At 35.6% G+C, this 17,382-nt stretch overlaps 1 protein-coding gene across 5 annotated transcripts in view; it reads right to left on the bottom strand.

Annotated features, from left to right (window-relative positions):
• Nucleotides 1-6,569: 6,569 nt before the first annotated feature.
• LOC128238386 (glutamate receptor ionotropic, kainate 2-like) overlaps nt 6,570-17,382 on the bottom strand; it is a 60,029-nt gene continuing 49,216 nt past the window's right edge. For 4 of the 5 annotated variants that reach the window (XM_052954262.1, XM_052954259.1, XM_052954261.1 and 1 more), the window contains 8 exons: nt 16,632-16,745; nt 15,866-16,072; nt 15,166-15,389; nt 14,801-14,919; nt 12,904-13,121; nt 10,422-10,647; nt 9,588-9,850; nt 6,570-8,998 (listed from right to left, as the gene is read on the bottom strand). In XM_052954262.1, coding sequence (XP_052810222.1) covers nt 8,825-8,998; nt 9,588-9,850; nt 10,422-10,647; nt 12,904-13,121; nt 14,801-14,919; nt 15,166-15,389; nt 15,866-16,072; nt 16,632-16,745 — 1,545 coding nt within the window. In that variant the 3' untranslated portion in view covers nt 6,570-8,824. Of the gene's footprint in view, nt 8,999-9,587; nt 9,851-10,421; nt 10,648-11,701; nt 11,920-12,903; nt 13,122-14,800; nt 14,920-15,165; nt 15,390-15,865; nt 16,073-16,631; nt 16,746-17,382 lie in introns of all 5 variants that reach the window. The other variant, XM_052954263.1, reaches the window with a different exon arrangement.

Raw genomic sequence — 17,382 nt, 5'->3', positions numbered from 1 at the left:
GCGCATTTCTTAATTAAGTTCAATTCAATCTATGTTATTTCTTAAGCTTTAACAGAAACAGTATTGTTTTGGCCTGCAGTGGCATTATTCCGCTTAAAAATGTAAACAATAGCAAGGTATTTGCGCCATTAATCTATTATACAAATTGGACCAATAACATCAAATCTGAAGTGACTACTTTAAGTGCTGTGTGTGTTTTTCTATCTTTATTAACACACAAAGCATGCTTATAATATTTCAGACCATTGACCTCATTCCATTTTTTTAAATTTTAAAGCTGAATCGTTTGCGAATAAAAGAGCTAGATCTACTCTAAATTTGATTGTCTACATTTTCAACGCATCCCTCGTATTCATACGCAATATCGCGTATTTTATCGATTTCATAATAGATACGTTCAACCATTTTTTATTTTTCTTATAAAAAAACGAACTTTTTCAAATCTGTTATTAGTTGTTTTGTGTTTAGTACACAAGAGGAATTTTCATTCTACATATGGAGTTGAGGTCGTAAACTTAAAAGTCCGTGTTTTTTCGCGTGGAAATCGAACAATATACAATAAAATGTAAATGTACAGGACATTTATTGCATGGTCTATAACCTCGCAGTAATATAACTGACCAACTGAGTGGGACGACAGGATGACTCATCTATCCTTATGTCTAAAGTAACACATTTTGTTTATCTAATCATCTTCTCACAAATCAAGCTAACAAAATACTATGTACATACAACAAAATACCAGTAGTCGAACTTTTAAGGAATGTGCTGTTTAGTGGAATACTTAAGGCTGCTTAGTGGCACACCTAAGGCCATACACCACAACAACAACATACAACCCATCCAACGCAATGTACTTATAACAATGTCATTCATAGTTTGTTATTAAATATTTTTATTAATTTAGGAACAAAGTTGCATAGATCTAACATGTGTTGATATTCCAACCTTATTGAAAATAAAAGTGTTTTATTTCCAAGAAATTCTTATAGGAGCTGTAACTTTAAGAGAGTATTGTTCTCAAACAGAAATGAATCAAGCCTTTCAATTCTATATTATTATATTTATATAACGTGAGTCTTATCCTGTTTGTCGATATTCTGTAGATTTCTCCTTGGGTTGCCACTTACATTCAATTAAGCATGACATATAACTGGTTGAAATGGAAACTAAACATGAAAATGCTTTTTAAAGTCAGACGTAACATACAAAATCCATGCGACATTTCCTGAATCAAATTGTTACTTGCTCATGACAGAATCACGTACGGTTTGTCGTGTCAAGTAATCTCAACTTCAATTTATACGCCTTATCAGAGCCAACACTTCCTTGAAGTTTGCTTAAAAGGGAGGGATGGTGGGGTGAGAGTGTGTACCCTCCTTATCGGGTTAGACCCATTCCGTGATGGAGGCAAAGAATGCCATATCATCAAAGACCAGAAACAAATCTATGAATCTAGCCGGAAAAAGGTAACACAGCCACGTCTCCCATCTGTAGCGGACGTCTAACCCCAATTGAACGCATAAAAATATATAATATCATTATCCAAAATCGATATAAATTATTTTAATTGATGTCGCATATTCAGCTGGTTCTCAGTTATGTATCAGAACGTATCACACTATTTTCCCTTACCTAGTAGATTCGCCAATAGGACTGAAAAACACTTTTAGTAAATATTTATCTGGACTAGTATTCCATATAAGTTTTATCTTATCTTCAGCCATTCGTGAGGTGAGACTATAAAGTATATTGGTGAGTTAATAATAAAGTCCAATTAAAACAATCAGACATGACTTTAAATCCAAGCTCAATCTAAGCTGATTTAACAGAATATCGATTTTATGTTATGCGATCATATATTTTATAACTTGATCTTGTATTTCGATACCATAAATTCCATGGTATTAATGTGTTCCTGTAAGGTTAACAGGGCACCGTGGGGCAATAGAGTACCAGTGCTAAAGCACAATTACAATTATTGGCCCTTTGTAGTCTTCTACAGACACAATTCCTGATATATATTTGTTGATTGCTGAAATGTAAGCATTTTTATATTCAATTTATTAGTAACATACATATACGCTTTTTATTCCGATTAATATCATCAATTATAAAAAAAGGAGAATAGATAGCCAATATCGCTCCCAAGGGTTTTAGGCTTTTTCTGGATTTAGACAAGACACCAATGATATTCAAGCCAATTTCCTCGGAGGTTGGAACTAGCTTTTCCAAGGTGTTGCTTTCTATATTGAAATCCAGCACCATAGCTGACAGCTGAATCATGGTAAATGGGGGTGTTAGTGATAAGGAAGGCTTATCAAACCTTCTAAATGCATGCTCGAAGGTCAGAAATGCCAATCATTATTTATTGTATAACCAAAACACATGCGTCTGTGCTGTTTCTGTTTCGTGATGGTGTCGCGTTTTCTTTAAAAGAACACCACAATCATACTGTGGTTTTCGAATACATGTTTCTATAAGAGAAGGAAAATAGTTAACTGAATGATAAAAGTATTGTAAAGATATGCTTCTATGAACAAAATGACATTAATGACAATGTGTGCAGATGAGATATACAAGTACATGAGCAGGTAGATCACTTCCAAACAATAATTACTGCATTTATCAATGCTCCATTAGAGTGACACCGATGAGTAAACGCGAGCAATTAATGCCCATATCCACATATAAACACAGAGACATTCGGGTTCGAAGAACATAATGAATGTGCTGGTCTGTGAAAGCCATGTTTATACATATTTAGAGTGTAGACGTTTGTCACAATGTCTAACATCGACGATAGTAAGTGTTTTAAGGTCATCATGAAACTAGAATCGAGAAATTATTAGAACAGTGGAAAAAAGGGGTGTAAACAATTAAAGCTCCATTCTAGAACATTGACTTAGAGCATAGAAGAAAGTAGGGGTGTAAACAAACAAAATTCCAATCTAAAGCATTGACTTGGAGCATAGAAGAAGGTAGGGGTGTAATCAAACAAAACTCTCATCTAAAGCATTGACTTGGAGCATAGAAGTGCATATAAAGAATTTCCACTTTCGCGGGTGTTTGAGTGTCCGCTTACTTCTACTCAAGCGATACACACTCCATGTGTCAGAATTACGTTGATAATGTGTAAGCCAATGAGGTAGTAGTTTAAACAGTTAGATGACTTAAAGTAATATTAAAACGAATAACAATGACTCATTCGATACACTCACTCGGCCCGTTGGTAATCATTATAATGGTACATAAGGTCATCTAACTTTTCATAACAATGCTGGCAATTAGATTATGATTCATCGAACATTGACACTTCTGTTGTAACTAATACATTCTACAAACGTGGATAAATAAAGTAATATATTAAAGGAGGGAAGCATGGCTCGGAACCCAATAATATAGCCTTAATAATTGCCATGCATTGCTTTATCTTTAGAAGTGCCACAATCAAATGTGTTTTATAACCAAGAAAAAAAATTAAAAAAAATAAGATCAGTAATAATTTGTGCCCACAATTTAAGAGCCGTGAACATTGATTTTTGCTATCAGCGAACCATTCCGTAATTCCAGTTTCATTTTGATGGCCACACTGAGAGTCAAGTATTTGTTTTGGAATTTCCTTTTGAGTAACGTTCTGCAGAACTAAATGCACAAGATATACATGTTCGAATGAATAATACGACTTAGGTTGTCCTATTTCGTATACATTACTTAGTATTTATTAACGAATATATTTTAGAAGAGTCTAAAATTAACATTAACTTAAATTGTTATAACAGACCCAAACTATAAAAAAAAACTATCTTCAAAGCAAGTATTGTAATACTTAACAACACAATCTGCAATGATCTATGTTTTTCCTATAACGCATATCGCTCTCTCATTTCCTTCGACGTAGTAATAGAAGGTACAATATAGCAGGTTGTTTGCCTCATACGAACTCATGCGAAGGATTGCTATGATCTAACCCTAGTGAAAATTTTGGTTAACTTGATAAAACATAGTTTCTATATTTATGACACTTCTGCATGTGTACCAAAGAGTACATCGTTAAAGAAGACGTCGGTTGGAAATGTGATGGTGTAAGGTATTGATAGAAGTCTATCATCACTATATATTCGTCGCAAACACTCCATGTACATTAAGAGTTCAATTATAGCGATCTACACAAAATATAGAGATCGTCAAAATGGGCCAATTTTGTAGGAGGTGTTTGTTTGTGCATTCGTCAGAATCGATCCATGAAATCAATTTGAACTGAAATATATTTCGATATGTACATATGTGGAAAGAAATTGAGACAGGTATGTTCAATATGTGTATTTGAGATGATGTAATTTCTTAGTAATGTTGGAAGTTCATCATCACTAAGTGTATATGTATAATAGAGAGACAATTATATGCACGTGTTATCAACTGTTTGTATAACAAGAACTTTTTAAGTGGTTTACACTTTCCAGTTTGTATCCTTTCGTAGAGGTTTTTACCTGAACAATTACATAACCCATGGAATCTTAAAATAAACTATTGCTTAACGAACTTCTAGCTTAATTTTACTGCCGTTTACTGACACTTCGAACCGAACATTTTTGAAGAATGTGTTCAACGGCATGCGTGGTCCTATCAAACTACCAAATTTAGACACCCCCTGACTACTGTCTGAGCTCAACAAAATCATGAACGGTTCGCTCACAAGTTTCTTAAGTTATGTTAGTCCCGAAGTTGGGGTTGTTGGTCGACGTTCATTTAATCTAAGTCACGCATCAACGTATAGTTTTTTCTTAAAATACATGAAAGCGTGGATAATATCCCGATGGTGAAATTATGTTGGTTGCTCATTCAAACTAAACGTCTAATAAACGTTTCTGATGTAACAATGTACGAATGTTAAAGCAAAACATAATTATTACGTGCGACATGCGGTTATCATGTTAGGAATGGGATTCGAATCATTTGTACGTTCGAAATGTGAAATAAAATGTTTGATTGCAACAAAAAACAATTTTAAGCAAAATGCATTGATGTTAAAAGGTCTTTTCTTGTGACAGGAAATATCAATTAAACCATCCGATGTTACTGTATTGGATTGATTGATAATATGATGGTCGTTCTGTCCCCAAGGCGATTCATATTGCTCAAATGTTTTCCAGCTACGTTTGATAAATATTGACTTCAAAAACGATCCCACTACAAGGAAACGCAGAGAACCGTCAAACTAAGCCGGTGGAATATTGAACACTTGTCTCGTCCTTTCAAAGCTATTTCGTTCGCAAGCCTTATTATGATGATAGTGTTTGCAAAGCTCGTAAATACAGCGATGTATTATCATAATTACCCTTATGGACAAGTGTTTGATTGGTGAATTTCTAAAATAAGAAAGTACTGTATGTTGTTTATTTCAGATCCTGTTGGAATCAAACATCTCTCAGTCATTAACTTGGCGAATGTGACATCGCTTTTGTCATGTTGCACTGTATGTAAATAATGGTATTACTGATTCATAATAAGTAATATATAAAGATACATGAATCTCTACAACTCACACAAAGGGCCATAGCATGGCAGGTTAAATATGTTATAGGGTAGAGCTGTTCTATTATACGTCTTATAAATTATATCAGATTCGTTTCTTTTCTTCTTTGTAGGTTTTGAAGCGGATTGTTTGTGATTTGAAAATAAATGCTGAATATGTTTGATCTACTTCTTCTTTGTTATTGCATATATTTTCAACGCATCCTTTGTACTCCTATGCGGTATTTCGTTCTTTATCGAATCCATAAGGGCTACGTTCGACCAATTGTACTCTTATTATAAGACCTTTTTCCGATGTTTAGTTAAAAAGTGGACGTTAACCCGATATGAAGGTGATATACACTGGTCCACATATACCTACTGTAACAGTGATATTCACTGCTACATGTTACCCCACTGTGACAGTGCTATACACTGATGCACGTTAACCCGCTGTGACAGTGATATACATTGGTACATGTTACCCCACTGTGACAGTGCTTTACACTGTTGCACGTTAACCCGCTGCGACCGTGATATACACTGGTACATGTTAACCCGCTGTGACAGTTCTATTCACTGGTGCACGTTAACCCGTTTTGACAGTGATATACATTGGTTCACGTTAACCCGCTATAAGAATGAAATACACTAGTGCGCGTTTACTCGGTCTGACAATAGCATACACTGGTGCACGTTAACCCGCTGTGACAGTGCTATACACTGGTGTATGTTAAGCCGTTTTGACAGTGATATACACTTGTGCACGTTTACTCGGTCGGACAAGGTTATACACTGCTGCACGTTAAAGAACCAGCATACCTCTGAGCAGAGTAACATTCTCTCCTATCACTATAAGACACATTATATCAATATTAATACTACCCGACGCGTATGCATACAATTCCCGGTTGCATACATGCATATGTCCGAAAACATGCATGACATCTCACAAAACCTCGTGGCAGAGATGGTATCATCTCGTCACTGGAGATCACTTCGTAAGCAATTGATGAAGTGGCATATATCAAGGGTTCGAACATGAATTTAACGAATTCAGGTCTGCAACTTGGACGTTTATTTCAATGACAATGGCAGGAAATAAACTCAGTAAATCAGAAAATAATCCATTATATACATATATGTACATACTTAACATTTGATATTTACATGATTCAAACTATGCCGAATGAATTAGCATACAACCTATGTAATAGATACAATGAAGTATTTACGTTATTCTCAGATGTACATGTAAAATGAAATATATATATACTTAGTAGCATTGCAAAATATAAAATACTAAACATTTTCAGCTACATAAGACAATTAAATAAGGCATGGTATACATAGATGTATATATAAAGTAAAAAAACAACGTCATCAACTAAATCGCGTTTGAAATAAGTCACAGAGTACGATACAACAGTGTCACAAAATGTGTCTTTGCACAAAAGAATACAATTATGTGTGATTTAAATTGAGATCCAAACCCAAACGTGTGTCAAGCTTGAAAGACCAAGTTCCACTGAATACTTGAATATAACAAATCTGGTTGTGCAATCATTCTGATTTAGCATTAAACTCAAGGATCAAAGCAAAACATTTTTTCGTTCTTCAATATAATTAGCACAATAATGCATAGAAATTGTCGAAGAAAAATGTGGCTTTTGCACATTTAACGATGCTAATTAACAAAAAAAATATCATCAACAGGAAGGCTACTATAAAAACATATTTAAGCAATTCTTCGCAACAATGGTGGAAAATAAAAGCTGAATGTGGACAAACAGAAGCTAAACGGTGGACATTTAATTGGAAATATCGTGAAACTCACGCTTAGTGGTGGACATTTTAATGAAAGTTGTGTGAGACTCAGGCTATATGGTGGCAAATGTTCGTTAGTGGTGTAAAACTCAAGCTATATGGTGGCAATTGTGTGGTAGTGGTGTGAAACTCAAGCTAAATGGTGTTTTTTGTGTTAATGGTTATGGTAGTGTCGTGAAGCTCAAGCTATATGGTGGACATTTTTGGTAGTGGTTATGGTAGTGGCGTGAAACTCAAGGTAAATGGTGAACATTTTATGGAAGTGGTGTGAGACTTAACCTAAAAGTGGACATTTTGTGGAAGTAGCATGAAACAACTGGAAGACAAAATACTGGTCGGGATAAATACGTATAAGAGTGAGCAATTATTTCTGGCCTCAGTGTCCACGGAACGCACTGAGATTGTACATGATAAGAATACATTCGAGAAAGTACATCTTTATAAGAATACATTTACGAAATACGTATTAATGTATCCGAGCTACAAATAAGATCTCCGTTTTATCGTGCCATTATCCGTAACGTCAAATTGAGATGCTTTGTGACCCCATATTATTTTGGTATTATTTGAAAGGAACGTTCTTACTTAGTAATAACATGTAAAGTTAATGACAAGAACAACGTTATATTTAAAGCAACTCCAGCAGTTTGTAACTGTGTTCTTTATTTCAACTGAATCGAACGCGAAGTAGCCTTGTTCGCAATATTCAATGAAAACAACTTTTTATTACATAATTCGGTACTGTTTCTTCATATTCTTTCTTCACTCATAAAATCCTCTTAAATGATACGATAATAATATGGGGTCCCGAGACGTCCCAAGATCACAGGATTCTACCTCGGAAACTTGAATGAGGATACATTCAGAAAAATACGTCTTAATAAAAAACACATTGATGCAACATTGACAGCATACATACATTTATAAACAACAAGGTCTTCGTAAGCGCTTGTTAACGCTCGTCCTCAATCGCATTTGACCAAGGGACATAAATGGACAAACAGATTAAGCAGAATAATTGATTATTTGTGTATAAATGTATTGCCAAAATGAGCGTATGGCTATAAGTTCATGTTCTTGTTTGGGGTTTTTTAACAATAAAGACGGATTTACGTTAAAATGACAATAAGTCCGCCGCCGTTGCCAACAACACCAACGCTATGACCATGCTTTAGATGTTTTTACTTCAAAAACTAAACAACAACAAACAATAGTTTATGAAACAACGTTAAATCTTTCAAAAAAGTTCACTTTTTATTACAATTTCAATAGCAAATCTAATGTACTTTTTCTACTAAACCAATTTGCCGACTCTTTGGATGTCTTTGCTAAAATCCCTAATTAATATAATTTTCACACGCGATGTGGATAGAAGCACTGAGTTGTAATAAGTGTTAAATTTACCCGAAAATTGTCAGTGAAATAAAAAAAAATAGCACAGCAACATTGTTGCAATAACACATAATACACTTCAGAGCAAACGCTATGCATACAGCTCTTTGCTATTGTTTCTATGAGTCATGCCAGTCAAGGGAGCAAACTGGATGCCATTGTCAACAATGTCTTTACTCCCCACCCTGCGAGTCGTCTTTTCGGGCTTTCCACAACACCGCACTGCAAAGCGGAGCTCCTCCGACATCTCCGAACAAAAGGATTGCTGAAATATTATTATTTTTAAATAATAATAAATTCAATCATTGAATGTAGATTGTTTTCTAAACACATAAACCTTTGAAGCTATATAGTTTATAGGTGAGCAGAATTCATCGCTAAAATATAAAGCAAAATTCAATGTATTTATATTTGTTGGTCTTACTACTTTAATTAAATACATTGGAAGGATTAGACTCATCAACCGTATCAAGTTGTTCAAATACAATACACTTTTTATCATACTTATTTTTCATTTTTTTTGTATTTTAATGATTTAATACGATTTTGTTCATATTTCCATAATTATCACACCATTTTACCAATTTTAGTTATTGTTATAAACCTATAAAGATTAGTATAGATTCTTGACGACCTTTGATATTTTCGCATTAATGGTCCTCCTTGTTTCCTGAACTTTGCAATATAGAAGATTTGTTTTGTTGTAAAATGAAGCCGCTAAAATAACATAAGTTTTAATATTAAACTAAAGCGATCTTTTAAACTACCAGATTAAATGCAAAACCAAAATAGATTAACTGAGAGTGGTCTTGTGGTATAGGACACCAGACATTGATTTCATTCAAAGCATGTACCTTATCAACTTTGGCGTTTTTCTTCGCTTTCCACATGAACTCGAGGCAGGCTAGAAGTAGCCCGGCTACCAGCCCTCCCACGAGAACCACAAATACCCCACCCACGTGCTTGACGCCGAGGGAACTGGCGTCCTTCTTGCCTTCATCAACGTCACACTTTCCCCCGCTTTTCTCTTTCCACCATTTGTCATAGAGTTTTTGTATCTGTTGTGTTTCTTGGAAATAGATAATCTCTCTGGAAATCAGATCCGTCCAGGGGGAATCTGTCATGATATGAGGTATGAAATTAAAAACTATTTACGTTAATTTTACGCTGTAGGCATTGGACTAATGTTTTGAATGAGCGGTATTGATTGTTTCGCGTTGCATTATAATTGCAATGCAATAGATCCTTAAGGGTATCCATAGGCAAATGTTTGTGTCTTTATTGCTGATAGTAGCGGATTGTTAGAGTTTTCTTTATATCCGTTTACATTTGACTCCCACATCGAAACGGTACCTAAGAATTAGGGTAACCTTTCTATAACTACCGTGCATATAAATTACCACTTTATTCACTTATACCATATGTAAGGTATGCAATGTTGTATTTAAAACATAGTGCCAAACAGTTTTGTCACTCGCAGCCCCCATCAATAACTGAGGTTGTGTGAACCCTATATTACATAATTGATAACCACATGACTGTTCTTTGTGCTTACGTATCAACTGATATCTAAAAGACTCTGCTTTTACAAATAACCATATCAAATTCAACTTAAAAGTAGAAACGTTATATTATTAAATATTTTAACGTAAATATCAGTTATGTTCCGTCTCCAACAACTAACCTACCTTTTGGAAAGGCTAATCCATAACCTTTCGAATCAAGCAATCCCCCGACTTGTGTCAATTCACAGTTCCTCTGCACCTGGTAGTCTATAGTAGAGGACTCTGTGATAAAGGCGTAGTCGGAGGTCTTCACCCTGTTGATGCCCTCTTTGCTGTTCGAGACTAGTCCAACGTCCGGATTCGTCTCCATGAAAGCCCACATTCGCTTGTATGTGGGCACATCTGAGTTCTGCATACATCGGAATTGTGTTAAAAAGACGTCAAGAAAACACACGTGAGAAAACAAACCTTTTTATTCAATAACTGTTACCATTAATTTGAACTTTATATAAGTAAGAATTAGAAACTAATATTATACATGAAACTTCATACAGTACAGCAATAGAACGGGAGTTTCAATAAAATTAAGAATAGAAAGGTAAGCTTCATGAAAACATTTTGAAACAACAAAACAATACACATATAAATTTATTGAGAGCGAGTAGGAAATGACGGCACATCAATAATCTTATGAATTTCACAAAATGACATAAGATGTCTGCATGATAAACATCGACATAATATAACAAAATAATGTTATAATATATGTATGATTACTTTAGAGAAACAAAGATAATAATAGATTATCAAGACTTCAAAATACTGTGCCGGCGTTTCATGCACAATTGTATCGTACATAATATCAATGATATCAATGAAACAAAGCTCAAACCATGCGACGTGCATAAAAACTACATTTAAACCCCATGCCCAAAACAGTTACAGCAGTCATAGGAGTGACGAATTCCACACGCCGACTGCAAACTTAAATGGTTAACTATTTTCTTATATAGTTTATGTAAGTATCTTTGAAAATTCTTAAAGTGAAAAGGAAACATAAGTCCGCCTAAAATAGTGGTTTGTATACAGCCAAAGTCAACCTCGGTTGACTGCGTTAAACACGTGTAACAAATATTACTCAAAACCGACAACATGTGATATGATTGTGTCCGAACAAAGTTATTTTGGCAAATTCCAAATTGAGAAAAGCATTACCTCTATCAACTATGAGTAGTGCTTAACGTGAGTTGGACTTGACATTAAGTTAATGCTGTTAGATATGTGTAGCAAACCCTTTTGAAATATGGAGACTCTATCATGAGGTATCGTCTGGTCAAGAGAGACCAACCGACCGACCAACAGACTCCTATTTATCTACCAAACATTATTCAATGTACAAATACCGACAATAACTAATTGCTAACACACGGTCTTATACTAGCCACACACCACAATGTCTCTACCTGGAAAAATCCACGTGTTGACCCTGACGGCACGATGCCATAGGTTACTTTATTTTGTTCAGCCAACTCCTCAACATTATTGAACGGTGACACGAATTCCTCGATAGTAAGAAATGCTGCCAGGTTTGCAGTATATGTGGATACCATGATAAGCGTGAATAGATACCACGAGCTCGCTAGGATGCGTCCTGAGGCCGACCTTGGAGCTATATCACTGCCTGCGTTTGACACTTGAAGTCTGCACATTGTCCATAACTTGTTCTTGTGTTAGGTATATTTCTTTGTTACTTTTTTGATGAAAGCAGTGTGTAAGGCAATCAAATTTTTAGATCACGCTCAACAGCTTTTGTAAGTAATTTATTAATACCAAACTGTACAAGAGTGGACATCTTTTCCTAAGTTAGTAAATTGGCAATGATCTCCCTGGTTGTACAATGCATATATTCATTACATTTCCCTGACATAATATAACCCTTTGAACTGGAAAACATCCAAAACACGATCGTAATAAGGACAAAAATACACTAGAATCATAAGGACCAAACCCATGTTCGGTAAATATTTACTTGCTGGGACGTCGATTGGTTGTTTCACATATATTAAATTACCTCGAAGAATTGACGTGTCGACCCTGACTTAAGTACACCATAGTTTATTCTATCTAGATCCGGTATGTCTTCCTCCGACTGTTTAGCAAGGTCCAACGCACTCTGTACAGGCTGGACTAGTCTCTCAACGGTGAGGAAGGCGGCGAGGTTTGCCGTGTACGAGGAAATAAAGATGAGCACAAAGAACCACCAGACGCTGGCTATTATCCTGCTGGACACACCCCTTGGTGCTAGTTCTGTTCCTACATGCCGAAAGCGGGGACAGAAACATACTTCAACAAACGAACACGGTAACCCATGCGTTTAAAGTATTTTTGCGGTGAGAAGGACATGTGAAATAAGGTACCAGTGAATTAAAGCACACATACGACATTATATGGAAATGATGGAAGGGGAATTGCACATCAACCAGCACAGTACTACAATGTCATAATGCTAGTTTTGCTAATGATAAAACCAACACTCGAACTTCATCACGTTGCAACTAATATAGTCTTCAAACATATCAACTGAAAACTGAAACACCATGACCAAATTCATGCATGACCCAACAAATAGCATGTCCGTCCACCACCATGCAGTTTTCTACGTTACCTGAAAGAACATTCTTGTTGATCCCGATTGCGGTACCCCGTACTTTATACTTTGCTGATTGGACAAGTCTTCTACACTTTCAATTGGTGACACCATTCTCTCGACCGTGAGAAACGCGGCCAAGTTGGCGGTATATGAGGAGATCATAATTAGGGTAAAAAACCACCATATACACGCCACCATTCGGGTGGAGATGGCCCGGGGAGCTATTTCACAGCCTGAGAGGAAAGTTAGTAAATCACACTGTGAGATAAACGAAGCAATGGTAATATGTTATTATTGTGACAATATTAAGCTGTTCACACAATTATCGATGGATGTAGGTGTTACTCAGAAATATGTATAATGATCTATCAATTACTACTGCCACACCTTTTACAAAATGTTATATTGATATTTAGTTCATACTGGTACACATCATATTGTTACATGTGGCATGATTTAATACACAAATAGTTAAGAACAAAACTGTTAGACAAAACATGTTACCATTACAATGATGAGAAAAGAAATCATGTATATATTCATATTTCAAATTAAAAACAATGACAACCTAGAAATGGCGTTGTGCGACGAAAACAGGTTTTCAACATTAGTGCAAAGAGACGGTTTTGGAAAAATAAGTGAATAATAATAAAACAAAAGAAGAAGGCAAATTCTTCGGTGTTTGTAAGATCCCAAAGTTAAAGCATGAACACGTAAGTGCAAAATTAAGCCTGTGACTGATGTTTGACCAGATTCCAAAACTCCAAAGAATTTTGACCAATGACCGTTAACCTTTTACGTACAGACATGAATGTAGCAGTCTGTCATGGCAAAGAAATGTTATTTTGAATTCCCAAAATGCAAGACCAAGAAACAGTTTTAAACAAAATTTAAAAATAAAAGGCAATTATATCCATGACCTTTATGCATGACATTGACTTTTAAACTATGTGAATGAGTGATTTAGTAGCAAACATTTGAGCCAAATAATTTCAAGATCTCAAAATGCATGGCTCAAATTTAAATTTCGGATAACCCACAATACACAAAAGTGGCTTTGACCTTCGACCTACAGATAATGGCTTTTGCATGCGACACATTGTCTCGTGATGAACATTAATGGGCAATTATTTAAAAAAAGAATTAAGGCTTGGAAAAATCATTTGCCGGACGTGCAACAATACAATTGCATTTTTTCCCAAACGCCTTTAAGTTCAACTTTGACAATTTACCTAAAGTCTTCTTAGAGAGACATCATAAAATTAATGTGAATTGTGTGCCATTTTTTGAAAATCTCCTTATGTCTGGACAATCCAACATACAAAGCATCTTGGCAAATGGTATCTAAGTGTGACCGTGAACTAAGATGTATGTATCTGGGTTTTGTACGCGATACACTGAGATGTCATTTCGACAAATGTGTCAAGTAATTTCTAAATCCCTCTGTGCATCGCGAATTTAATGCCCCAATAATATTTGTTGACGCCCCCGACCGCCGACATACCCCAACCTAATAAACGAGGCTTTTGCTTCGAAAACCCGGTTTAAGAATATAACGAAAAACAATGTTTAACAATACGTAACCCTAGTGCACTAACTCAATAACTGCATATAAAAATAGAACCAGATATTGAGTTCTTGCACTTAGGTGACGAATTATTATTTTAAGTATTCCCTTTTTCATATATCAATATCTAAAGATGTTTGAAGTTTCTATTAAAGTATCTTACTAAGTAATTCATATGCACACCAAATAGAATGCGAAAACGCCGAAATCTTTATTATTTAGTTATTTAGAATATATACGTATATTTTGAACGAATCATGTTCATTTCAGATAATATTATATAATAAATATTATAAACGGACTCTTGTTTTATGTATAGATAATCAAGTGAGAGAAACAGCTTACCCTGTTGCATAAGAGAGCCAATTGTAAACCACAAACTGTTGAGAATGGTAAACTGGTTTTCCACGTAGTCTGAATCCTCGTTACATGGGTGGGGATTCGTCCACTCGTACGGACTAAACCTTAATAGAAAGTGAGGGATCAAGGACCAAATAATAGGATTGACTGTCGAATATACAGTTCATTAACGCCTTACACGGTCTATACTGAAATCATAATTTAAACTGTTGCTTAAAAGTATGAATCCAAATGAAGTTGTGTGTGTCCGATATAATTGGTCGTTGCAAAAAAGATTTCTCAACACGATCTATCCTGCCGCCGGAGAATATATATATAAAAAAGTGTAAAACAAATATTTGCTTTCGTACCTTGCGATAACAAAAAGCATGAAGCTCACACAGAGGTAGGCGGCCAACATATAGATCCACACATCTATAGACAGAGGAGAGAGGAAGGAGAACAACTCTGGTGGCGCCTTGGTGGGCTTCTTGTAGACAATGGTAATTCCCAGGTTCAGGAAAGGTTTAGTAAAGTCCAGGACCTTCTCTCGTTCATAAGTGATAGTCATACCGGCCGCTGCTAAATCAGCCCTCTACAAACAATATATCACAAAAACTCTAAAGGTTTAAACAGTGGTAAATTGCTATATAAGACCTCTACGAGAGACCCGTCACAGCAATTCTGAAGGGGAAAATCCCTTTTTATACAGTATACACTATTGCTAAAAGTGTTGTTGCGAATCGTGCACGGCTAATATACTTTAGAACATGCCGTCATTTTACTTCAACGTTAAACCATTATCGATAATAATTTAAATAGCCATATTCAGGCGCGTTGCTAGATCATTATGTGCACTATCATTTGACACAAGGAAAACTGTCTGCTGTCCTATCGTTTGCTTCCCAAATGTGATATTTTAAAATGTTTGACAAATACAATTAGAAAAAAAAACATCTCGACTGAGGACATGTTGTTGTTATGATATATAACGTAAACAAAAATAATATATTAGCCATTATATGTCTATAAGGTCAATCACCTATGATGACAATTACGTAAGACACCCACCTCTTTTGAATCTCTCTTCATGAGGTCACCAACCATACCGTCCCACTCTCCGTTGCCTTGGTCTCGCCCGTAGTTCTTGTCCGCAACCTGGTACACCGTGTAGTTGAAAGGCAGCCGCCCCTTTATGAGGTTCAACAAATCAATCATAAAACCCTCATGTGTGACAGTTCCGTCAGGATTCTGCTTCATCATAAGGTAAGGCTCCTCCTGAAAGGTTACAGACACATGTGCATGGGTAGTTGCCATATATCAGATATGGTTTTCGAAAGTAGCCGTGATAAAGTCAGTATCTAACTACTTTATCAGTTTGGTAAACATCAGATATAAAATAGAAGCTCTATTGTATTCACACGCTCAATTTGAGCATTGTTGAAAATTTCAATGGTGAAGATCGGGTAAAAAACGGAGGCTCTATTGTGTTCACATGCCGATTTACAACAATTTTTAAGGCCATAATCCAATGGGCAAATCTGGCTTGTTGTCTAATTGAACCGTGATAAAGTCAATACCTAACTACTGTATGTAGTAAACTTCGGGAAGTAGATTGAGTACTCATCAACAATCAACCTTGAGATTTCCAACCTCTTTAACAAATGTGAAGGAGAGAAAACGGAAAACAAACATGTGCAATTGCATGAGTTATTCTGGACTTAAGTAATTAGAGCAGAAAATGGCTTACGCACCTTAACCTTAACCTTTAAAAATACGTTAATATTGCATGAAAAGAACAAGTTAATTTTCACTAAAGTTTAGTTGCTAAACTTACGTATACAGTGACAACCCTTAATGTCATATTCTTCAGTTTGTTGATGTCTTCTTTTGACTTTTCCTGGTATGAGGTAGAAATGTTCACGCCCGTGGTAGGATGCCAGTCTCCGACCTAAATACGAACAAAACATAACAATGAAAAAGGACGAGTATAATAAAAGCATATTGTAAATAACTTCTTACATCATTTTGTAAAATGACAGAAGCGCTATATCATATTCACACATTGTCACAGTCTGTTCAATGAGGGCTATGAGTGTCATATGCCTACGGTTAAGACCGGAAGTGTTCCAAATATCAAAAGGATAAATGGATAAATTTGATATTATACTCACATTAATGAGACAGTAGTCAGACTCCATCGGCTAAATTTAACCAAGTTACCATTCCGTTCATTTCGGCTTCGTCCATGTCGGCCTACCTCTGCATTTTGGATAAGTTCAGTAAGTACTATGTTTGGGTTAATTTAACAGTAATCCGAACACTCCATTTGTTAACAGAGGTAGCACCCTGATCCACCTTCACAAGCAACCTGACCCTTCTTTACAAACACCCTGAACCACCTTCACAAACAGACATCAAACACAAACCCTCCTTCACAAACCGATAAAAAAACATAATTTTATGTTCCTTTACAAACAACTTTGACATCTGTCAAAAACGTCAAAAACATAGATCCAATACATATTCTCCTTGATAGAGAAGGAGCACATACACATTTTCAAAAAGAACAAAAATTTAAGACGTAC

Source organism: Mya arenaria, chromosome 6 (assembly GCF_026914265.1).
Source record: "Mya arenaria isolate MELC-2E11 chromosome 6, ASM2691426v1".
Taxonomy (NCBI): domain Eukaryota; kingdom Metazoa; phylum Mollusca; class Bivalvia; order Myida; family Myidae; genus Mya; species Mya arenaria.
Note: the sequence above shows the minus strand (reverse complement) of the source record. Positions and strands in the feature narration are given on the sequence as shown.